This window comes from Dama dama, chromosome 22 (assembly GCF_033118175.1).
Source record: "Dama dama isolate Ldn47 chromosome 22, ASM3311817v1, whole genome shotgun sequence".
Lineage (NCBI taxonomy): Eukaryota > Metazoa > Chordata > Mammalia > Artiodactyla > Cervidae > Dama > Dama dama.
In genome coordinates this window covers 37,065,653-37,091,063 of record NC_083702.1, presented here as the reverse complement: position 1 = coordinate 37,091,063, position 25,411 = coordinate 37,065,653, and the positions used below count along the sequence as shown (strand labels likewise).

The window sequence follows — 25,411 nt, the reverse complement described above, 5'->3', positions numbered from 1 at the left end:
TCTCCGTTCTCTCATCACCAGCACATCATATTGATTTGTAATGAAGGGTGTAGGGAGGCTATATTTATTTATAAACTATATATCAAAATAGAAGAGGGAATACTAAAAAATACAATAAGGGACGTCCTTGGTGGTCCACTGGTTAAAAGACTCCAATGCAGGGGGCCTGGGTTTGATCCCTGGCCAGGGAACTCGGTTCTACAAGCTGCAACTACAGGTTTGCATGCCTCAAGTAAAGACCCCACATGCCATAAGCAAAGATCCTGCATGCTGCAAATAAGACCCAGTGCAGCCAAATAAAAAAAATAAAAACAGTTTTAAAAAATAAAATACAATAAAAAGAAAGTGTTGAGTGTAATAGGGTTGAGACATTGATATAGCAAATTTTTTTGGAACTTAAGAGCCAAAATGAGAGCAGAAGACTAAATATATGTCCTGCAGAAATGTGGGACTGAGGATTTGAAAACTAGGTGTTTCTGTTCTAAGGACTGATGGCTCTTGACTGCTCAGATTTCCCTTCAAGTGCCCTCTTCTCCTGTCTTCTTGAATCTAGGTATTTCAAATGTCCCCTCTGTCACCCTATTTTCTCACTCTGATCCTCATCCTTGGTAAATGTATCCACTGATAAAGTTTCAGTCAAAATCTCTATACAGCTGATTCCAAATCTATACACCAGGTTAGACAGATCTGAGCATCTAAGACAGGCATCAATTTTACTTTAGGGTAAGACACATCCATGTTGTGTTATACCCCAAATTCATGTGGCAAATCACATTTATCATCTTTTCCCTAAACTTAGTCTCCCACTGATGTTTTCACTATTGACTAACAGCAAAGAAATATAATGTAATTGGAGTGAGGAGTGACCAAACTAACTTTACTGATAGTTCTATGAGTCACTTGGCCTCCCCATCAAAGCCCTCTGCTGCTATAGTTCCAGTTTTCATGTAGTCATTTGAGATATGGAAAAGGAAAAAGTCTGGTGCCATCTATAATCATTCCCATTTATCAGGTGAGCCCAAAAGATTTCCCAGAACCTCCCAGGAGACTTTTGCTTAGTTGCTACTGCCTCACCTGATTCATGACCACTCCTAACAGGAAGGGAGATCAGAAAAGCAGGAAACAGAATCACAGTTAGCTTAGAACTGTGATCTAGAACTAACTACATGGAGACCCCCGAACAAAACTGATGTCAAGTATGACAGACAGACTCTAGGCTGACCCCACTTTCTGGCTTTCACACTCTTGTTTAATTCAGTCCCACGGAACTCCTGGGACTTACCTGGTGATCCAGTGGATAAGAATCCACCTGCTAAAGCAGGGGATATGGGTTCAACCCCTGATCCAAGAAGGTCTCACATGCAGCAGAGAAAGTAAACCTATGCACCACAGCCCGAGTGCTGAGAGCCCATGCTCTGCAACAAGAGAAGCCGCCACAATGAGAAGCCCAAGCACCACAGTGAAGAGTAGCCCCTGCCCACCACAACTAGAGAAAGCCTACGTGCCTATGAAGACTCAAAAATAAACACATATTTTTTAAAAATTCATTTTCCTTCAGTGTGGGTGGGACCTGTGACTTACTTCTGGCCAACAGAACATGGCAAAAATGGAGTGCCACTTTCTTGATCATGTTACAATTCTTTCTCACTAAGACTCATTCTAGAGACTCTAGTATCCCTAGCTGGCTTTGAAGAAACGTGGCCATGTTGTGAGGTTCACATAACAAGGAGCTGTGGGTGGATGGCCTCTAAGAGCTGAGCTACCAAGAAGCCAGGAGTCTCAGTCCTACAACCATAAGGAAATGAATTCTGTTAGCAACTTGAGTAACCTTAGAAGCAAGTCCTTCCCCACTCAGGTCTCCAGATAAGAATGTAGCTCAAATAACCCCTTGACTGGAGCTTTGTGAGACCCTAAACAAAAGATCCAGCTAAGTTACATCCAGACTCTTGATCTACAATGGAATTTCCCAGGCAAGAATACTGGAGTGGGTTGCCATTTCCTCCTCCAGGGCATCTTTCTGACCCAGGGATCAAACCTGGGTCTCCTGCATTGCAGGCAGATTCTTCACCATCTGAACCACCAGGGAAACCATTGTTTACTCATTAAAGCCACAATGTTTGTGGCAATTTGTTATACAGAAATAGATAACTAACATATCAATGGAGAACTAAGAAGTGTATATGGTGGGGTAACCAAGAGTTTATGCCATATCAATCAAGTTTTTTTTATTTCATTGCTTTTGTGTAGAAACCACATTTTTTTGCCTTCTTCCATGTTTCATTATTTTTCTTATGCCTAATCTGTAGGCCTGCAACTTAAATTCACAGAGACCTTCTGTGAAGTTCCATCTTCTTCCGCACCACTCCCCTCATAAATTCCTTTCTTAACTTTGTTAACATTGCACTGTCCTTATTTCTTTCAACTTCTCCTCTTCTCGACGTGTGCCTGAAATTTACTCTTTGACCCAATGCTTTTTCTCCAGCTACATTTACCCAGTTCTTTTTGATCTTCCATAGCTACTCTACACTTGAAATGTGTGAAACCCCCTATTCCTTTTCTCCCTGTCCCTAAAGCCAGTTTCCTTCCTTCTGTTAGTTGCACTGTAGTACTTTCAATCTTTCAGAATCAAAATCATGAAATAATAATTGATTTTCCTAACTTTCACCCCTCACTAAATCCTGGAAATCTCCACTGTGACCACTCTGTTTCAGGACTTCAGAACCTCCTGTGTATTTCATTTCAACTGCCTGCTAATTGAGCGTCCTGTCTCCACTTCGCTAGAGCTTAATCAATTACACATACCACTCCACTGGGGAAATGAAAAATAATTGTATCATCTCCAAATAACATCTCCTTTCCTTAACTATTTCACACTTACTGCTGATGTAGTGTAGTGGTCCTTTGTAGTTATCACCCACTTTCTAGTTCCTTTTGTCTTCCCAACAAGGGCTCTTCCTGTCCCTGTCCCCCAGCTACACAGACACACACAGAGAGACACACACAAGAACACACACACTCATCTGTATATTCTCTCTCGTATGCGGATCCAGGAAAGCCGATTTCTACTCTAGTCTTTAGGGGGAGAGCAGTGACCTTTGCTACAGCAATTGTCTCATTCCATACTCAATTCCCCCAAACACAGTGTCAGTTCAGTATTACTTAAGCCGGTCCAATAAGAGTGAATCTCAGAACTAATACAGGAAATGCTGTGACAAAGATGGTCTTTTCCTCACTGGATGCTCTTGAAACCACAAGAGTAGACAACCTCATGAGGACAATGAGGAAACCTCATACTTGGTGATATAGTCAACTTGCTGGATAAAATCTTGACTAAAGTCTTTGCTATCCTTTAATTTCTCTTATATCTTCTATCTAATAATTCCCTTTATTTTTTAAGCCAGATCACTTGGAATTTTCTCTTATTCACAGTCCAAAACATCCTGGTAAATTCAGCCGGCAACCCACAACTAACAGACTATTCGAGGCTCTACTGCACTCATTTGTGGGTCATTATATAATGTGACTGTCTGGGTACTCTCTTTTCTCTAATTGAATTGATGTTCATGTCTATCCCTGAACTAGACAGACGTCAACCTGCTGTTAGAACATAAAGTTTTACTTATTTTTGTATTCCAATGGTATCCATGCTTGTATCATTGCTTAATAAATATCTGTTAAGGATTTACCAAGTTCAAGTTAGCACAAACTATGCTAAAATCTAGGACACTGACAGATTTAGAACATATAAGTGAAAAAGGGGGAAAGAGCCAATTTCTTCACTGTGTGTACACATTAAGTCGCTTCAGTCATGTCCAACTCTTCACGACTTTATAGACTGTAGCCTTCCAGGTGCATCTGTCCATGGGCTTCTCCAGGCAAGAATACCAGGTGGGCTGCCATGCCCCCCTCCAGGGAGATCTTCCTGACCCAGGGATCGATCCCATGTCTCCTATGTCTCCTGCATTGGCAGGCAGAGTCTTTACCCATTAGTGCCACCTTGGAAGCCCCATTTCTTCACCACATTGACAGAATTCAGTTCTTTGTGGCTGTAGGACTGAGATTCTCTTTTTCTTGCTGGGTGTCAGCAGGGGCTCACTTTTAGCTCCTGGAGGTTTCCTGCATTCCTTGCCACAGGGCCACCTCCATCTTCAAGCCAGCAATGGCACGCTGAATCTTTCTCATGCTTCTGTTCTCTACCTTTCTCCATCTCTGACCTCTAGACTTGGATTTAAAGCACTTTGTCAGGCATACACAGAAAAATTTTTTTGCCACTTAATACTGAACATGGGGTTCTCAAGACAAGAATGCTGAAGTGGTTTGTCATTCCTTTCTTCAGTGGACCACGTTTTGTCAGAATTCTCCACCATGACCTGTCCATCTTGGGTGGCCCTACATGACATGGTTCATAATTTCATTGTTAGACAAGGCTGTGATCCATGTGATCAATTTGGTGAGAAAGCAAAGAGGAATTAAAGAGCCTCTTGATGAAGTGAAAGAGGAGAGTGAAAAAGCTGGCTTAAAATTCAGCATTCAAAAAAGCAAGATCATGGCATCTGGTCCCATCACTTCATGGCAAATGGAAACAGGGACAGACGTTATTTTCTTGGGCTCCAAAATCGCTGCAGATGGTGACTGCAACCATGAAATTAAAAGACACTTACTCCTTGGAAAAAAGCTATAACCAACCTAAGCAGAATATTAAAAAGCAGAGACATTACTTTGCCAACAAAAGTCAGGTATAGACAAAAGCTATGGTTTTTCTAGTAGTCATGCATAGATGTGAGAGTTGGACCATAAAGAAGGCTGAGTGCTGAAGAATTTATGCTTTTGAACTGTGGTGTTGGAGAAGATTCTTGAGAGTCCCTTGGACTGCAAGGAGATCAAAGCAGTCAATCCTAAAGAAAATCAATCCTGAATATGCATTGGAAGGATTGATGCTGAAACTCCAATACTTTGGTCATTTGATGAGAAGAACCGACTCATTGGAAGAGACTGTGATGCTGGGAAAGATTGAAGGCAGGAGAAGAAGGGCATGACAGAGGACGAGATGGTTAGATGGCATCACTGACTCAATGGACATGAGTTTGAGCAAGCTCCGGGAGATGGTAAAGGACAGGGAAGCCTGGGTGTGCTGCAGATCATGGGGTCATAAAGAGTCAGACACAACTGAGCAACTGAACAACAACAACACAGAAAATCTCCCTATCTTAAAATCAATTAATTTGGGACACAGCATAATCACAGGCTACTCTTCAGCAGTACTTGAACTGAGAATTTACAGATGTACAAACCTGGGTTTAGAAAAGGCAGAGAAACCAGACATCAAATTGTCAACATTCATTGGATCATAGAGAAAGCAAGAAACTTCCAGAAAAACATCTACTTCTGCTTCATTGACTACATGGAAGCCTTTGGCTGTGGGATTCACAACAAACTGTAGAAAATTCTTAAAGAAATGGGACTACCAGACCACCTTCCCTGTCTCCTGAGAAACCTGTATGAGAGTCAAGAAGCAACAGTTAGAACCGGACATGGAAAAACAATATTAAAAGACACGGAACAAGAAATTAAAAGATGCTTGCTCCTTGGAAGAAAAGCCATGACAAACCTAGACACCATATTAAAATTACTTTGGCAATAAAGGTCCATATTATAGTCAAAGCTATGGTTTTTCCAGTAGTCATGTATGGATATGAGAGTTGGACCATGAAGAAGACTGAGCACCGAAGAACTGATGCTTTTCAACAATGGTGTTGGAGAAGACACTTGAGAGTCCCTTGGACAGCAAGATCAAATCAGTCAACCCTAAAGGAAATCAGTCCTGAAAATTCACTGGAAGGAGTGATATCTCATCATATTTGCAAGTTAGTATTCAAGCGGAGGTGATTATACAAGGGTAAGAGTCAGACATGACTTAGTGACTGAACAACGAAGAGCAGAGGAATATCATAGAGCTCTGTCTACCTCAGCCCCCTACCTTTTAACCTGACAAATGTATCCCCAAATATAGACTACATCTCCCAGGCTCCCTTACAGATATGGACAGCCACGTCTCCATGCTGGCCAAAGGAATGTAGAAACCTCCTGTAAGTTACTCTGGTACCCTATATTTGTTCTCTTCTTTTTGGATTTTTTTCTTGCCACCTGGAAAGTATAATTCAATGTCGAACTTTTGCAGCAACTTTGGACATGAATGAACATAGGAAAGGGAGCCACATATAAGAATGATAGAGCAGGATGATAGAAAAAGCCTAGGTCCCTAGTTCTGTAGAAACCTAGACCCAGAGGTGTGCTGTTAAGTGTTAAAAAATAGGCTCTATGGACAGCAAAATTCTGACTTGTAGCATTTGCCAATTTCTGTGATGTAAATACTCCACCATGGCCAGTTTTGAGTTATCAATGTGACATTATTGAAGATAGAGTTGGGAAGAGACGCTTATAGCTAGTTCTAAGGAGCTAGAACAAGCCAACCCAGCACCACCACCCCCCCCCCCCAAACTGTACCAGCTCCATGCTGCCTGCCACCAGGCTTCTGTTTCATCAGAGAAAATTAACTTCTATTGTATTGAAGGTTCTGTAACATTAGGGTTCTCTGTCCCATGTAAATACTCCTAATCCCATGGTAATTTTCTCCAGCTTTCTTTCAACTTTGAAATGTTTTTCACTTGGGATTTTCTCTTTATTGATGTTTCCATCTCTAAAGCAGGACAGTGGGTGTATGGGCCCAGGATCAACTTCATGTAGTATTCACAGCAGCTGCTGTTTCATTCCAACCTCCTCTTAGTAACACTGACCCCACTCCTTATACAGTAGAGCTTGAATAACTTCAAAGCTCAGAAGGAAACAGGAGGGTAATTGTATCAAAGAAACAATCATGATGCTTAACACAGACCCCTGGGCAGGCAGCATGGTGGGAAATATTTTGAAGCCATGCAACAAATCCACGAGTATGTGACACTGAAACCCCACTTGACAAAGCTGTCTTTGAAGACTGGTGACTTTCAAGACCCACAACAGAGCAGAAAAGACTTCAGAACAAATAAACATCAGCCCTACTAGAAAACACCTATTCACCTCTCAGAAAACAGAGCTGGGAAAAGACACAGACATGCCTTTTCTTTAGGTTTCAGTGGCACAGAATCACGCTGCATGAATCACCCCCAGTGCAGAGGCTGGTCGGTGACCACCAGCCCAGAGGTGGTAGCTCGCATCTCCTGTCCACAACTGGAATTTGCACCAGGGGCATGGCAACTCCATCACAGGACAGCTTGGTGTCTGTATCTGAAACTTCACTCAACAATGGCACTGACCGACAACCCCAGGAAACATAGGACAGTCTCGTTTACTCTGGTTCCCTTCATTCCAGCATGCCTTCCAAATAAATGTAGATGTGGACATTCCACCCCCCACTGCACTTCTTTGGTATGAGATGTTTTTGAGTAATGGATTTCCTTATTCAGTTTCCGCAATAATCCCATAGAGTGGATACCACTTTCTTTCCCTTACTTCACAGACAGACCCTGAGCAAGGTACAGCAACCTGATGAAGGCTACACAGCTAGAAAGTGGCAGGACTGGGAAGCAGACTCCAAAAGCCTTGCTCTGCAGCCCACACTTCCAACCCTTCTGCCTGCAACCTGGCAACGGCAGAGGGTCAGATAATACACGCCTTGCAGAGCTGCATGGGTCAGAGTCTGTTTCAACCAAAAGTGTATGAACAGTCTGGAAAATACACTAGGATTGGGTTCTTGAAGGAAACAAAGAAATCAGGTGGGAATTGCATCCCCAAACCCCTCCCAACACATAGAGGCAATCGTGTCTACTAAAGCAGCCTTCCCTGGGAGGTTGTCTGGCAAGGGCAGAGCCCTACTGCTTCAGGTTGTCTCAAAGCTGATTAAGAGATTGGAGCCATCATGCTGAGGATGAAGGGTGAAGGCAAGAGACAGACATCACAAATATGGGTTCCAAGTTCAAGAAACTGGCCCACAGAATTACCATAGATCAGATCTACCAGCATCTAACTGGGGTTTTTTAAGGGTTTTGTTGCCAAGGAAAGGTTTATGGTCCCCACAAAGGGGCCTGGGATTCCATGGTGTCTATAGAACCTCAAGCTTTCCTCCCGCCTCTCCCCCTAACCCGGTCAACAGGAAGACGGCCGCCACTTGGCACACACAATCAGGCATGGCCTTGGAACACCTTCTGCAGAGCAGAACCAAGGGCTCTCAGATTGACTGGCTAGAACCCACTCTACCATCAGGGTGGGAAGCCCTTGCCCATCGCTACCAGCAGGAAAATGTACACCATTTGGACAGCTGACTTCTGCATATGATTTCCCCTTCTCCCTTTTCCCAAATGGCAGTATGTGACCTGCATTGCCTCAGTTTCTTCAACTAAAGGGAGATTCATATTTATCACCTTGGATTGCTGTGAGGCCTTTCGTTTGTGCTGTTCAGTCCCTAAGTTATGTCCAACTCTTTGCAACCCCATGGACTGCAGCACGCCAGGCTTCCCTGTCCTCCATTATCTCCTGGAGTTTGCTCAAACTCATGTCCACTGAGTCAGTGATGCCATCCAACCATCCCATCTTCTGTCGTCCCCTTCTCCTCCTGCTTTCAATTTTTCCCAGCATCAGGGTCTTTTCCAATGAGTCAGTTCTTTGCATCAGATGACCGAAGTATTGGAGCTTCAGCTTCAGCATCAGTCCTTCCAATGAATATTCAGGACTGATTTCCTTTAAGATTGACTGATTTGATCTCCTTACTGTCCAAGGGTCTCTCAGTTCTTCTCCAGCACCAAAATTTGAAAGCATCAGTTCTTTGGTGCTCAGCCTTCTTTATGGTCCATCTCTCACATCCGTATATTACTATCGGAAAAACCATAGTTTTGACTATATGGAACTTTGTCAGCTGTGAGGCCTAAATAAGTTAAATTTTTAAATGCCTAGAGTTCCTATAGTAAGTGCTCTATTAGTGTTGGGTGTGTATTAAATAAGTTCATTAGCTGAAAGACTGTCAGAGCTAGGTGGTCACCCACGGGCTTTGGAGAGATGGATAACCCCTGACAACCCTGGACTTGGGACTCCATGAGCTGGGATGTCACCTTGGATACAGTAGCTAGATCTGATCTTTGTTTCTGTTAGGGAAAAGATGTGTGTGTCTTTGGTTTTTAATGGGGGTAGTAGTATATTTCAAGTTGGATCACTCTTAAAACTGTATGAGAAGACCTGTGCTCATAGGTCAAGCAATCGAAGGATAGAAGATGGACACAGGGGACATCCCTGGTGGTCTAGTGGTTAGGACTCCAGGATTCCACTGCAGGGCTCCCACAGTTCAATCCCTTGTCAGAGAACTAACATCTCACCTGCCTTGCAGTGCAGCCAAAAGAATAAGAAGAGGAAGATGGACATCGGTGGATGGATATCATCTAGTAACTGAAGTCTATTTTTGGACACTTACCCCCAGCCCTTTCTCAGCCTCACAGACAGTGAGTGTCATAGCTAACACAACAGAATTGGAACTATGCGTTTTACTTTTCCTAGAGCAAGAGGTGTTTAAAACAGTGGGAAATGGTAGAAAACACAGGGAGGAACAGATCTTGGGGGGCCATAATTGGTAAGCTATGGGATTTTGACTTCATTCTTCTATTCAGAACTGTTAAGGATTCAGAGCTCCTCCTCCCAGATCCATCTTTTTCAAACATTAACAGTTTTCATAAGACACTCCACGTGGTTCTTCCTCCACTAACTGGCTCACAGGTTAATCTGGCCTTCCAACCAATCAGGACCTCCCACCGACAGACATCTGTCTCCCCCCAGCCCTGATCAGCCCTGAGTACACAGCTGGTACTTAACAGACAAGAAACACCAATTTAGAACTATTTTATTTGAAGAGGTTTTCTTCTGTAGTTCTAAACACAAAAGGAATGCTGTTTTAGTGAGTGCTTCATAGGCATCATTGTATTTAAATGACTCATGTGAATGTTTACATTTTAAGCCACACTGGAAATTGAAGACACAATACAACCATTTTAACCAAGAAAGTATCAATCATAACAAAACATAACTATTCATTCTATAGATTATCATTTTTTTCTAAAATGACCACTAGATACGAAAACATTGTAGAGACATCTAAAGAGTCCCTATTACGTGTTTTTAGAAAAACGGCATAATAATGCAAATTACATTTTCCTTTTCTTTACTAGTAATAAACTCTGACATCCACTTGATAAAGCACCAGCCAACCCCATCAAAGTCATTTCAGCACCTTTTGCAACTCAAAATTGACCATCTTTTACATTTAATCTGTCTCCTACAGAATGAATGGGTAAAAATGGTTATGTTAAGTGCTCAAATCAGTCTGTGTCGATTGCTGTGTATTTTATATTGTGTTCCTAAGTTAACACCAGAAAATGGAAAAAAAAATACCCTTATGTGAATGAAATATACCCTTTAATAGTTATCACAAAGGCAGAAATCAACTGACTCTCAGTCAGGACTAGTATCTAGATGTCCATCTCTTTATTAATATTTTTTATGGAAGTGTGTTAAAGGCATGGTATAAACACACACGTGAACAGCTGGCTTCTCTCCCAATACCTGCCTCCCTGGCTTTGCTCATCATTCTCATGGGACCAAGCTGCTGAGCTCTCAGCTCCACAAGCCATGGTGCCTAGTAAGTATTTTTAAATAAAGCCAATCTCGTATCATCCTTCTCAGGAAAATGAAGTACAGAGAAGACTACGGAAAGTAGTGAGAAAAGAGCATACAGTGAAAAAGAAAAATAAAAACCACAGGATGTGATGTTTAAATTGAGTGTATAGCCGGTATGAATCAGCTAGTATGATGATCGTTAGTCAAACATAAGGTAGGGGACAGACTGGGGCCAGGACTGAAAACGCAGGAACGCAATACGCCCCAGGGCACCTGACGAAAGCGGGCATCTTCCAGACAGTCTGAGACGGTCACGACAAACATTTTCACAAGGCTGCAAGGTCTTCAAGGCTAGGGATGGTGGCTTACTTATGTCTCCCCACTTCTTAGCACTTTCTTGCACATGTTAGAGATTTAATACGTATTTTGGGAAACCAGAAAACAGCTGAATCAGCTCACTGCTTTCACAGTCATTCTGGGTGGTGTCTACTCAGGTAACTCATTCACTCCTCTGCCCAAGGCAGGGATGACAAAGAGACCTCATCTCACTCTGATGGGCTGGTAATGGATGCCTGGAAGCATTAATGACATGGATTGTTAAGACCAATTTCTGCCACAGAGGCAAAAAGTGCTGCTTACTCGTAACACCACCTTGAAAGAATGGTGGCACGGTGTTTCACCTTCCCCAGCCCTAGTCTAGGAGAAAGGCACCCAACGAAGGACTCACCCATATTCCCTTTCTGTTGCTATGTTGTCTCTCAAGTGCTCTGCATTAAGCCACTGCTTATTAAGTGCTGGTCGACCAGGACAGCAAAGCCTTCGCACTGGATTTACCTGTGCAGCCAAACACATAGGGTCATGACTTGACCTAGAAATCTGAAAACACGGCATTCACAACGCTCAGTAAGTAATGGTTTATTGAAAGAGAACAGGCATTTACTTGATTACTCTCCCGGTAGAGAGTTTTGTCCATCTCAGAACAATTTTAATTGATATCTAAGGCATTTGGAATTACTTAGGATTTTGGTTTTTTAAAAAAAAAATGGCAGAGTTAAATTCTCTTTGGTATTCATGCTTAATCTTAATCTACTTGTTTCTTACTAGTATCCATAACCTTCTCAGTACTTCACTGTTAAGATTTAACAAATACAGTTGAAATAATCAACTCCTACACATTCATCAGACAGATGTTTAAAGGGAGGGGCCTCAGAAACTAAGGATGCAGAAAAGAAAGCCAGAAGGAATGACAGGGAGAACCAATAACCTCCCTCTAACAATTCACACTCAGACCATGCTCAGTGAAATAGGGTGCTTCTGGCAAGGTGGCCAGCACTCAGGTCTTCCCAGTAACTTCCCTCTCCATAGTGAGAGGGCAGCACCCCTCAGAAGCATCTCTGAAAATGAGAAAGCAGTTGGAGAAAGAGAGGAAGTAAAGGGAGACTTTCAAGCAACATTGCCTTCATCATAGGTAGAGTCTTCAGTACAACATTGGCACCGGTGAGAGCATGAGGCTAAATTATACCCTCAAAACATCAACACAGCTAATATGTACAGCAGGAAGGAAGTCCCAAATCCACAGATATCTCCTACCGCACTTTCTGTTTTGCCTAAGTACTGCTGGCAGCCCCAAGGAAATCTTGTTAGAGTCTGCATATCTTAGAGCTTAATATGCCAGATGCCTATGTGTGTGCATGTACACTTGTTACACATACACACACAGATACACATACACACACATTAAACTTGGTTTATAAAAAGAGCTTTGTGGATGACAGTATGCCTTCACTTGGTCAAAGAATCTAATTGTTGGCACGAGGAAAATAGATCCAAAGAATATAATCAAGAAGAGAACTGGTTGGCAGGAATAATTTTGTATTTCTTATAATGTGGGTATTTACGAGCTAATCTCCAACTGTTTGTCCAACATTAATTCAACTGGCTATAATCTTAGGAATATATAAGGTTAAGCCTTAAAGATACTAAGATCTATAGTAACACAAATTAACACTAAAATAAATTAGATTTTAAATATATGTAATGAAATTACTGGTCACTGGAAATTCAACTCTATAATGAATATAAATTAATATAAATCTATTATTAAAGTACTATTACCAATAAAATTTCAGTTCAGAGTTTGTTCTTTTTTTTTTTTTTTTTTGAGTTTGTTCTTTTTAAAAAAAGAAAAAGAAGGCTAAGTATTTGAGAACAAATGGATATGGCTTAGAAACCCTTCCATATTGTTTTAAGGAGAGTACTGATAAGATTATTTGGTAACAAGACACAAAGATCTATCTCCATGTCCACAATAAAGACTTACCTCATCTTACCTAATAGAAGTATTCCTGAAAAGTTGTGCAACTAGAATTTTTTACAACCAGACCCTTATTTTAAATATACTAGGAGGTCATAGTTGTGAAGAAACCCTGTAGTGACTTCTTGCATAAACTGAAGCCTGTTAAGGTCATCGACTCCTCTGTGCCCACCTGCCCAGTGAATGCATAATGGAGGCATCGGTAAGCATGCTGAATGCATGAATTTGCCCTAACAGTTTTTGTTTTTCTACAGAACCTTCTTAAAGTGAGGCACACTGAAACTGGAATGTTAGGACAGAATGACAGGATCCCGCTCACAGTTTAAAGTTATTCCGCTGCATAAAATCAGAGGACTTCAGAAAATGTTTTTCAATGAAAATAAAATTGCTTTACATGTGTATATACAGGCATAACTCATTTCATGGTGCTTCACTTTACTATACTTTGCAGATAATACACTGTTTACAAATTGAAGATTTGTGGCAACCCCACTTTGTCAGGTATAATGGTTAGCAGTATTTAATAATAATAGTATTTTAAAAATTAAGGTGTGGACATTTTTTTAAGACATAATACTATTGCACACTTAATGGACTATATAGTATAGTGTAAACATAACCATTACATGCACTGGGAAACCTGAAAATCCTTTCAATTTGCTTTACTGCAGTGGTCTGGCACTGAAGAGCAGTATATCCAAGAGTTGCCTGTATATTTTTAAAGAAATGCTGATCTATGACTGGCAGAAGATTTTATTCATTGTTAACTACTTACTGTAAACAAACAACTGCTTGAGCTGGGTTCCACTTGATTTACCAACCAAGGCAAACAGAGCACCTTACCAAATTTTAGAAGTCCCAGCAGATGCTACTCCATCTCTAGGGGCTTCTTTCCCTCCCTCTAGCACAAATGTTTCAAAGCTGTCCTCACCTTACCCCACAAAAGCAAAGCATGAATTAAAAAGCCAAGATTAAATCTGAAAGGTGTCTGATCTAAGTATAAAGTTATACTTTCAAACTTAAAGAACTAGGTCAAATACATTCGATAAAAGTAACTTTCAAAGGCATTTTTTTTTTTCTCTTATTTGGTGCTTCCTTCCCTTCCCATTTAAGACTTGATTTAAAAAATATAGAGATCCATTCTTTTAAACAATATATCCTCTTTTTTAAGAAATACAGAATGCCTAGCAATATAACCTATCTGACCACACAAATCTGCAATCTGCTACATAAATGAAACAAGAGGTTATACCGGCCTATTTACTCAGCATTCATAACTGTTAAAAAAAAAAAAAAAAAAAAAGACTTGAAAAATAGCTGAGAACGTTGTTACACAGGTTTTGGGGAGAACGGGGTGTTGGGTTCCACTGGTGTAAGTTTCCTGGAAAGTCATGTGCAAATAAAATATATGAAAACAGAACCCTAGTTTAAACACACTGCAACATAGGTGGGTGTGACCAGGGGAGAAAGACAGCATTAATATTCATGTTTGTCAAGTAAATTAATAACAACAACAACAAAAAACCTTTCACTTAAGGTATCAATGATATTTCAAGTGACCTAAATAAAACAGATTTAAAAAATCATCTTTAGCATTCTTACCAATTTTGACTTTGGCCCCTTACTAAACAGGCACAATGAATCTTCTTTTTGAAGATCAGTTTCAGACATTGGCCCAAGGGTATCACATTTGTACAAAAAACATTATCATGGATTTGCTCCCATAATTTAAAAATCAATAATTAAAAAAATAATAAAGTTGGTCTCTCTTTTTTCCCCACAAGTTTTCAAGTAATTAGTTCAAGTAAGCTTATTTACAGCTTTTGTATAAATGACCTAAAACTCACACCTTCCCTTTAAAAATCAGTTTCTCTGGAAATTGGACAGTTGTGTTTTTTGGTCTTGAACCAGGTTTCTTTCTCAATTCTAGGTCAGTTCAGTCAGGTTTCTGTTTTATTGGGCAGATAAAGAGAAGAGACCAGCAAATTGTGTCCAAAAGCTGGGAAACGCCTAAAGGCTTCCCAACTATCTGAAAAGATGTTGTACTTGAGGAAAACTCGGTGCTCCAGGCTGGTGGACAGGGTGACGTCTCTGCTCATGATGTAGATGCCATCGTTGTGCAGCGCGCACGTCAGGTTGAGGCCCGACTTGGACGTGTTCTCCTTGAGGTAGAGCCACTGGCGGGTGGCGGTGTTGTAGGACTGCACGGTGAGCATGTCCTCGCTCTGGCTGCCCCTCCGCGTGGGCCCCAGCTCGTGCAGACAGCCCCCCACGATGTAGATGGTCTCCTCCACCGACACCATCTGCTGCTTGCGGATGTGGACGTCGCACGTTTCGAAGAGAGTCCAGAGGTCGGCGGAGGGGCAGTACTGCAAGATGTTCAGGTTCCGGTCTGAAAGGCAGAGAGGAGCCGCGTGAGGACGCCGCCAGGGGGAGCGCCCCCCGCCGCCCGCTGGACGTACGCGCCCGCCTCCACCGGAAAGACCGCCTGGCGCAGAGGCCAAACTGCTTCCGGAAAGCGGACGTTGGGGAAATAGTTTGGGAGATGGCTGGGAGGACTTCCGTGTAGAATCCTCTCCACTGGGCTGGCATTCAGGCACGTCCCTTCCGGACTGGCTCTCAGCCGGTCGGGCCGGGGAGATGAGCCGCTGTGACAGAGCACCCGCTCCTCCCTGGGCCCCCTGCACCTTGGAGAACCACCAGGCCAGTGTTGGAAGAACCCGAGGCTCAGAGAGCCCTCGGCAGAACCGAACAGAACGAGTGGCTGCCTAAGGCAAATGCCAGGCTGAGCCCCAGGAGGATCTATTCTTGACAAGAGATTCTGTGAAAGAAGCCAAGTGAGCAGAGTGGGATCTCTGGGGCCGTCTAACGGAAAGGAGGCCGAGCTGCAAGTCAGAGAGATGCAAGAAAAAAAATCTGACCTGGGGCCTTTGAGCCAGAATCGCTTGGCAATCCTGTTTCCCAACTGTAACACCAGAGATGCGCCGACAACAACGGCTCTTTCCCCTCCCCTTGCCCATTTCACAAGAGATGGTTTTTTAACATGGACCATTTTTTTATTCTTTATTGAACTCCTTACAATATTATTTCTCTTTTATGTTTTGTGATTTTTTTTGGCCCTGAAGCATGTGGGATTGTACCCACACCCCCTATGCTGGAATGAGAAGTCTTAACCACTGGACCACCAGGAAGTCCTGAGATGGTTAAGTATTGTGTGGATATAATCGGATGGTAGATGAAAGACCACCCTAACATCTTTTTCAATTAATACCTATTTCAAGGAAAAATGTTGCCTAGTGTCTTTGAAAAATGCTTGTGAAATTGAAAATATCTAGTTTCCTTTTCCTTTTTCTAATTGTTCTTTTATTCTTTCTTTCCTCAAGGGGAGAATAAATGGAATATTTTAGACTCAGCAAAAAAAAAAAAAAAAATTAAAAATGCTCTGAATTATCCGAAAGAATGAACTTTCTGTTTGTTGTTTTTTAAACAACAACATCACTGTAAAGAGACAGGTCAGCTTGGGAACTGACGTCCTACGAAAGCCGCAGGCTTTTGATCCCCGCAGAAGCTGGGAGCAGGATTTCCTCCTGAGACAGAAGGACCCACCCAAGAGGACTGTAATTACAGCTCCACCGTGCTCTCTGCTGCAAGTCAAGTGCCTTGAGGAGGGCACAGGGGATAAGGGGACATTCTAGGAGACAGCACTAGGGAGTCTGGTTACTAATCTACCAACAAGTACTTCTGAGTAACCTGGTTCCCCATCCTAAGAATAAAGGACTTATTCTGGCCAAGCGTCAGTGTATTTATTTCTCAGGTCCAGGTTTGAAGGTCCTTCCAGGTCTTCTGTAAATGTTTTCTCTCCTCACCCAACAAGAGCTCAGGCCATGATGAGGAGGTTTGAGTTAGTGGAATGATCTTTTTGCATTTACATTGAGAGTTGACTCTGACATTTAACAAATCACCCCTCTTCCCTTTACTAGTTACTGCTCCTTTCTATTGAATTTCATTTCTTCAGTGCTGGCCAAAGAATTAAAATAATTGAACAGTTATCATTAAAGTGATGAATTATCCCTTAATAAATTTTAAAAGTATCACCTGACTTAAGTGAGTAGGTTAAAAACCCAACTTCAATTCCTGATTTTTTTTTTCCCATGGCAGTTAGGATCTCTTGTTTTAAAGACAAGGAACTATTAGAAAGTGCTGGGATGAGCCCAAGCAGAGGAGGCGGGGGCTTCAGAGGACAAGGAGCTGCCTGCCCTTTCTCGTAGAAAACTCATTTTTAGCCCTTGCACAAACAGCCATCCATCCACGTCACCTAACCATCCTGTCATGGGGATTTGGCTCGGAGAGGCCGGGTCAGGGATCACAGTGGGTGGCCCAAATGAAGAAGGCACAGTAGTAGTGGCCTGTGAAACTAGAAAACACAATCAAGGGTTTTCCAGGTCAAATCTAAAGAACATTTGCTCAGCCAGGGTCATGGAAAAACTAGCAAATCTACCAGGAGAGTCATCTTTGGGTTACAGTGCTGCCTGTCAGGGCTTCCCGACTCTGGGGTAGAACAGAAACCAAGGGCTGTGTGTGCATGGGGTTGGCCCACAGGGCACATTCTGTGTCACAAAGTCTAGGGAGGAATCAGGATTCTTAGAAATGTGCAAAAGTAAATAACTGTATTTACTTTCCTAGGAGAGAAGACACACAGATACACACAGAGGTACATATGCACACACAGGAATTCTCTGGGGTCTATGGTTTAGTTAAGTCTATAAAGTTGACCACTGTAACCTGAACACCAATGCTGAAGTGAAAGAAGTGACTGCTAGGTCACTTAATTTTCTTTCAATTATTTGTAAAGGAAAAGTGGGCAGATATCATCAGTGGAGAGTCACTGGGGACAAGTGATGAAAACTTGGTGTGAAAAAGAAAAACCTCACTGCTCCCCATGCACTTCTCTTCCCACGTCCCCGCTTCTCCTTAAATGTATAAATAAAAACACCACCTATAGAAGGTTGAATGGTGGCCCCTGGATAGATATGTTCATCTTCCAACCCCCAGAACCTTTGAATGACACTTTTTTTGGGAAAAGAATCTCTGCAGATGTAATTTTAGTTAAGGATCTCAAGAAGGGGCCATCCTCTGGATAACCCAGGCAGCTCTAAATCCAAGAAGTGTGTCTTTGTAAGAGACAGAAGAGGATCCAAGGAAGACAAACAGTTGGCCATTGCCAAGAGGCACATGAAAAGACACTCAATGTCACTGTTAGAGAAATGCCAATCAAAACTACAATATAGTATCACCTCACATGGGTCAGAATGACCATCACCAAAAAAATCTATGAAAAATAAATACCGGAGAGGGTGTGGAGAAAAGGAAACCCTCTTACACTGTTGATGGGAATGTAAATTGATACAGCCACTATGGAGAAAAGTATGGATCTTTCTTAAAAAATTAAAAATAGAACTACCATAGGACCAAGTAATCCCACTTCTAGGTGTATACCCAGAGAAACCCATAATTCCAAAAGACACATGCACCCCAATGTTTACTGCAGCAATATTTACAACAGCCAAGACATGGATGCAACCTAAATATCCATCAGTAGATGAATGGATAAAGAAGAGGTACATATACACAATGGAATATTACTCAGCCATAAGAAGCAATGAAATTGTGCCATTTGCAGAGATGAGGATGGACCCAGAGACTGTCATACAGAGTGAAGTAAGTCAGAAAGAGGAAAATATCATATACTAACATATAGGGGATCTAGAAAAACTGGTCCAGATGAACCTCTCTGCAAAACAGAAATAGAGACATAGACATAAAACAGGAACATGTGGACACCAAGGGGGGAAGAAGGGGTGGGATGGATTGGGGGATTAAGACTGACATACATACACTACTGACACTATGTATAAAATAGTTAACTAATGAGAACATACTGGATAGCACAGGAAACTCAACTCTGTGCTCTGTGTAACCTAAATGGGAAGGAGATCTGAAAAAGAGGGAATATATGTGAACATACAGCTGATTCACTTTGCTGTACAGGAGAAACGAACACATTGTAAGGCAACTAATGAAAGTGAAAGTCGCTCAGTCGTGTCCGACTCCATGGACTATACAGTCCATGCAATTCTCCAGGCCAGAATACTGGAGTGGGTAGTTGTTCCCTTCTCCAGGGAATCTTCCCAACCCAGGGATCGAACCCAGGTCTTCCACATTGCGGGCTGATTCTTTACCAGCTGAGCCACCAGGGAAGCCCAAGAATCCTGGAGTGGGTAGCCTATCCCTTCTCCAACAGATCTTCCAACCCAGGAATCGAACCAGGGTCTCCTGCATTGCAGGCGGATTCTTTACCAACTGAGCTATCGGGCAACTATACTCCAATAAAAAAAATTTCTTTACAAGCTGTGAGATGCTCCCTACCAAGACCCAGGAGTATAAAACCTGCTGGAGAAACTTGTTATTTTCAAATCATTAACTATAAAATGTCTACCAAACAAAGTAGAAAATACATGTGCATACCGAATGCTAAGTCACTTCAGTTGTGTCTGACTCTTCGCAATTGTACGGACTGTAGCCTGCCAGGTTCCTCTGTCCATGGGATTCTCCAGGCGAGGAGAATACTGGAGTGGATTGCCATGCCCTCCTCCAGGGGAATCTTCCTGGTCCAAGGATCAAACCTACGTCTCTTAGGTCCCGTGCAATTGTAGGTGGGTTCTTTACTACTAGCCCCACCTGGGAAGCCCATTAGCCACTCAGTCATGTCCAACTCTTTGCAGCCCCATAGACTGTAGCCCGCCAGGCTCCTCAGTCCATGGAATTCCCCAGGCAAGAATGCTGGAGAGGCTTGCCATTCCCTTCTCCAGGGTATCTTCCCGAGCCAGGGATCAAACCCAGGTCTCCCCCATTGCAGGCAGATTCTTTACCATCTGAGCCACCGGGAAAGCCCAGAAAACACATATGTATGGTTTAATAAACAGCACAACCACCTCCTACTGCTGCTCAAGAAAGAATGCTCTTCATGTTCTTGTTCCTCCTATGATATGTGAACAGCTTGGAGCTGAATTTCTGGAATCTGTATCCCACATGTTTGTGCCCAAACACAAGGGAGAAAGTGAAAAGAAAGACCTGCAAGGATGCACTGGCACTAAATTTCAGTGTTAGATGAGGCGGTACGTTTGAGAGGAAGGTAGGCGATATCCAGCCAAGTCACAGGATGGCTGACTACATGGTGGGATTTCCAGAGCAGGAAGAAAAGACATGTTTTCTTCACAGCTCCTCCCACACCCATGCAATTTTCATGTTCATACAAAGGCATCAAAGACCCCTCTTTGATGTCCCATGGGATGCTCTTTTTTCCAGATATGTAAATATACAGTAAGCAATACATAACATCAGGCTGGGGTGCACTAGAGGGCTTCCTCCAGCCCCTCCCGTCCTCCCCCAGGCTGCCAAAGTTCACACGGAGGAGGACCACTTTCCAGGCCCTCACTTACCTCTGGTGGTGTATCCTCCAATGACATAAATTTTCCCCTGACACTCACACGCAGAGAACTCAGCCAGCGGGTTTGGTAAGGGTGCCACGAAATTCCAGGCATCCTGCTCAGGGTTGTAACACTCAACATTAGAAACGGCCTGACCACCAATGGCGTAGAGTTTGAAATTAACAGCCACAAGCTTGAAATTAGACCTGCAAGAGAGAAACAAAGGCCCACAAAATCAGTTCTGATCATGCAGAAGACCACGGCACAGTCTGCTAAAGCTGCGTGTGGAATCTGCTGGGTATGTGAAGGAAATGAGCTCTCCAAGTGGGGTGCTGTTATGCCTGGGGACAGACGAATGATGGAATAGCATCCAAGATTTCACCCATCCCCAAGAAGCCACAAGAATGGTGCATTCTCCAAACTTTAGCTGTTGAAGGTAAGCAATTAAATGTAACAAGGACTAATCTCGCTTAGTTTAAACCAAGAATCAAAGACACTTTGGATATGCTAAGCTCAAGACCTCGGTATCCAATAAAAAAACAATAAAGATTGTTGTAAAAAATACTTCACTCAGAAAGGAAAAACTCACCACACTGTAAATCAACTATACTTCAATAATAAATAGATTGATTAAAAAATAAACTCAAGACTCTCTCAAGAGTGGGAGTTAGTACCCACTCCACTCCCTTGCCTGTCTCTACTCCCAGCGGGTAGGCTCCATCCTAGGTGGACATCAGTACTGCCTACACAGACAAGCACATGCAATATGTTTTCTACAGGGTGGTCCAAACACCCATTTACCATGAGTTCACTCAAGCAGATGGCTCACCCATCCTCCTCATATGAGGGCATCTTCTACACTGCTTTGCAACATACAAAGTGGAGGGAGGTGAGCACTGAACTAAATAGAAATATTTTGATCTGGCATTGTAAGAGTATTCATACAGGTTAACTCAGCAAATAACAGATATCAACAAATGCTCACCTATCACAAGAGTAAACAACTTTAAAAAGAGAAATGTATTGGTTTTAAGGTTCATATTCAGTAATACAATTAAATTGCTTATTGGCTTCAGATACGAAATAAAAGTCTCATGACTTTTGGCTAGAAAAGAAAAAATTCATCTCTTTCAGTGTAGTACAGGGATTAATGGACTCCTTGAAGCCAGGAAGGATAAGCATTTGGAAGTGCTGGGTCAGTTGACTGTGATGCAACGATCTCAACTTGACACTCATAGCAGCGGCACAGAGCCGGAGAACTGGTTCTGGACCCGCTCGGGCAATAACCAGCCATCTGACCTTCGTCTCAAGTGTGTAAACCACACCCATCCCAGGGCAGTGGAGACAACCACAGCACACAGCGTATCAGAAAGTACCAACACAATGATTTTGTCGAAAGTAACAATGTCCTACAAAAGAATTCGGGTGCACAATGTTCATCGCAGCACTGTTAATAATAGCCACGACATGGAAGCAACCTAGATGCCCATCAGCAGAGGAAAGAATAAGGAAGCTCTGGTACATATACACCATGGAATATTACTCAGCCATTAAAAAGAATTCATTTGAATCAGTTCTAATGAGATGGATGAAACTGGAGCCCATTATACAGAGTGAAGTAAGCCAGAAAGATAGACACCAATACAGTATATTAACGCATATATATGGAATTTATAAAGATGGTAATGATAACCCTATATGCAAGACAGAAAAAGAGACAGATGTACAGAACAGACTTTTGGACTCTGTGGGAGAAGGCAAGGGTGGGATGATCTGAGAGAACAGCATCAAAACATGTATATTATCAAGTGTGAAACAGATCACCAGTCCAGACTGGATGCATGAGACAAGTGCTCAGGCCTGGTGCACTGGGAAGACCCAGAGGAATCGGGTGGAGAGGGAGGCAGGAGGGGGGATCGGGATGGGGAACACATGTAAATCCATGGCTGATTTATGTCAATGTATGGCAAAAACCACTACAATATTGTAAAGTAATTAGCCTCCAACTAATAAAAATAAATGGAAAAAAAATAAAAAATATAATAAAAAAAAAAGAATGGGGGTGTAGAGGCTCCAAATGTTCAAATGGGGAAAAAAAGCATGTAAGAGGTTAGATTAAAAAGCAGTAATGAACAAGTAGCCATGCTGAACAGATGTTTAATAAACAATGATACATTATGGTATAGAACGTATGTTCCTAATAGCCACCTACTAAAAAATTAGGATTTTTTTTCAACAGTTCCTGTAATGTTTACATATAAATGAGTTTTAGCTTAGTCATGTTTTTCAAATCAGAGGGTGAACAGGGTACTCTTCATCAAGAACCTCATACTGTCCATTAAACCCAATCGGCCATTCAGTTTTTCATGCCAACAGACTTCACCAGGGTGGCAGTTACTGGGGGGTCCCTGGTTCATGGTGCTTACCTTTCCTGCTGCCAGTGGTCCTTAAAATCTGACCGTGATGCCCTCTCTGTGTGTGCAAATTTGGGGAACCGAAGGAAATAAAGCTTGTAAATAAGCACTAAATTTTACCAGCCCACAATTTGTTTTTGTTCCCCAAAGGTACACAGATAATAAATTTTGTAAGATCAAAACAGTGTTTGATATTCCTCCAGCATAATCATTTGTCCTGTGCAATATGTAAGGGACTTCTTTCTAAGGCTGAACGAACAGGCAGTTAAAAGTAAACAACTCCATCTCTCCAGACCCCAATATGCTCAAATTCACTTGAAAAGAGAAACAGTTTTCAATATTGAATTTATGATGAAATTGCCACCCAAACACAGGCCACTTGATGAAGAGGCAGACGGCCAAGGATTATGAACCCAGGCTTGTATGGGGAAATCTCAGCTCCCCTGCTAAAGAGCTCTGTGACCTTGAACAAGGCATTGGATCTCAGCTGATCTGAGTCTCAGTTTCCCCACTTGTGAAGGGGGGAAAAGAAAAGCATGTTGTCAAGAGTTAAGAAGGGTAATCTACAGAAAGAGATCACTGCCTGCATATCCCTGCCTACATTTCTTAACCTCAGGAGGATTAGTTTCTCGTCGGCCGTCACTGGCTTCAAAATACAAAGTGCTGGATTTCTGTACAAAGCACTCTCATGTCCATAAATCCTTGCCTTTTCGCATTTTCTGAAAGTAAGTCTTCCATTCTTCACATCCTGCAGGGTAAAGGTATGAAGCCAAGATAGCAATTATTTTAATTATCACTTTTATAGGGTTTTTCCTAATATTGGTCCCTGACATCCTCCATTCAGAACACAAAAAGGATTTTTAAATCAAATAAGCATTTGCTGTAGCTACATACTTGACTTAAACAGTGGATAGAAATGAAAGTGAGAAAAATTAGATGATGATCTAGTTTCTACTTCACTTAGAAGAAATTAAAAGCTCTTGAAATCCTTCAAAGTTAAGTAACATGAACCACGCTAACCACCAGCACACAGGTATCAAAGACGAACGAGAGCTACTACAACCACTGTGGCTGTAGCAGCTATACAAGATGACTGAGGTCTGAGAGGCTGAGAATGCCACTCAATGAAACTCACCGTGCCTCAGTTTCCTTTTGGGGAAAATGGAGCCAACAGTAAGGCCCACCTCACAGAGGCCCTGGAGGACATCTCAAGCACTGACCACAACATGCAGCCCTGAGTAAAGAGCTCAAGAACTGAAAACCACCACCCGATTTTGCTACTGAAAAAAGTTTTTACCACTAGGGTAAAACTTGGCGCAAAAAGCAAGCTCCTTTCTCCCATCCTTTCCCAAGCTCTCTGAGAAAGATGGTGCAGTCTGTGGACCACTAGGGCCTTCTGTCTCCTCCTTCCCTTATGCTACTTCCCCACATAGTAGAGTGCCCTGGGGACCAGCAAGGGGAGAAGGAAAGGTTAGGAGACAGAAGTAGTCATGGCTGCTCCCTACTACCAACCATCGCTGAGAAAACCTAACACACAAGGCAATTTAAACTGTTGGTCAAAATCATATTGGGTGCAAGGAGGAAGTGAATAGACATATGGTTTTCTTTACTTCATGGGACTTTCCTAGTGACTCAGATAATGAAGAATCTGCCTGCAATGCGGGAGACCTGGATTTAATCCCTGGGTCAGGATGATCCACTGGAGAAGGGAAGGGCAACCCACTCCAATATTCTTGCCTGGAGAATTCCATGGGGTCTGAGTTGGACAAGACTAACACACTTTACTTCATGCTATCCTGAGGCTCCACTGCAATGCACCATGGAGGACAAAATCTCTCAAAGGTTCCATTACTCTAGAAAAGTTCTAAAATAAACTTCGGCTCAGAGGAAAGAGGACAGCCAAAGCTGACAAGTGTAATTCCTTCCAGGCCAAGGACTTGTTTGGTAGGTTTCTCTCCCAGCCTTGCTGTATTCGCGTGCAGAACAACCCTACTCAGAGCAAGGGTACAGGGCAACAGAAGAGACTAGAGACCACTCTAGAAGTAGAGAAGTTAACGAACTGATGACTGCACCAGTGCCAGTTCCTGCAAGTGATCCCAAATTAAAGCAAAGAAGGGAAGCAAGCAAGTTTGTGGGCACACAAGCTTCTACACATGCAGAGTCACATCCTGACAACTCCAGAGATCAAATCCACGTTCAGACCACTGGGCAGTGCTGTGTGCTTGGACTCCCAAGCAGCCTCTCAGCAGTGCTGCGTACCCATGGCCGTTCTCAAGTAGAAGGCACAATCCCAAACGTTTCTTTTTTCTTCTTTGCTGTTTTGGTTCACCACTGGTCATTTAGCATCACTTTCTCCAGGGTGTAAAGAGAGATTTATAAATCTCCCAGTCCCAGGGGAGTCTAAGTTCCCACCTGTCCCTTGATATTTAAGATTATGGGATCATTTTACTGTTCAGTTCCTGGGGAAAGTAGGCTGCTCTGTCTTTGATCCCTTTGTCGGTGGTCCAGTTACCTCGGCAAAGGCAAGTGAATGGGGTAGATGTGAA

General features: G+C 42.5%; 1 protein-coding gene across 1 annotated transcript in view; it reads right to left on the bottom strand.

Moving 5' to 3' along the window:
* Positions 1–9,860: 9,860 nt before the first annotated feature.
* KLHL42 (kelch like family member 42) overlaps positions 9,861–25,411 on the bottom strand; it is a 21,865-nt gene continuing 6,314 nt past the window's right edge. Inside the window, exons 2-3 of the mRNA XM_061125196.1 lie at positions 20,464–20,657; positions 9,861–15,356 (exon numbers count right to left, since the gene is read on the bottom strand). Coding sequence (XP_060981179.1) covers positions 14,905–15,356; positions 20,464–20,657 — 646 coding nt within the window. The 3' untranslated portion in view covers positions 9,861–14,904. The remainder of the gene's footprint in view (positions 15,357–20,463; positions 20,658–25,411) is intronic.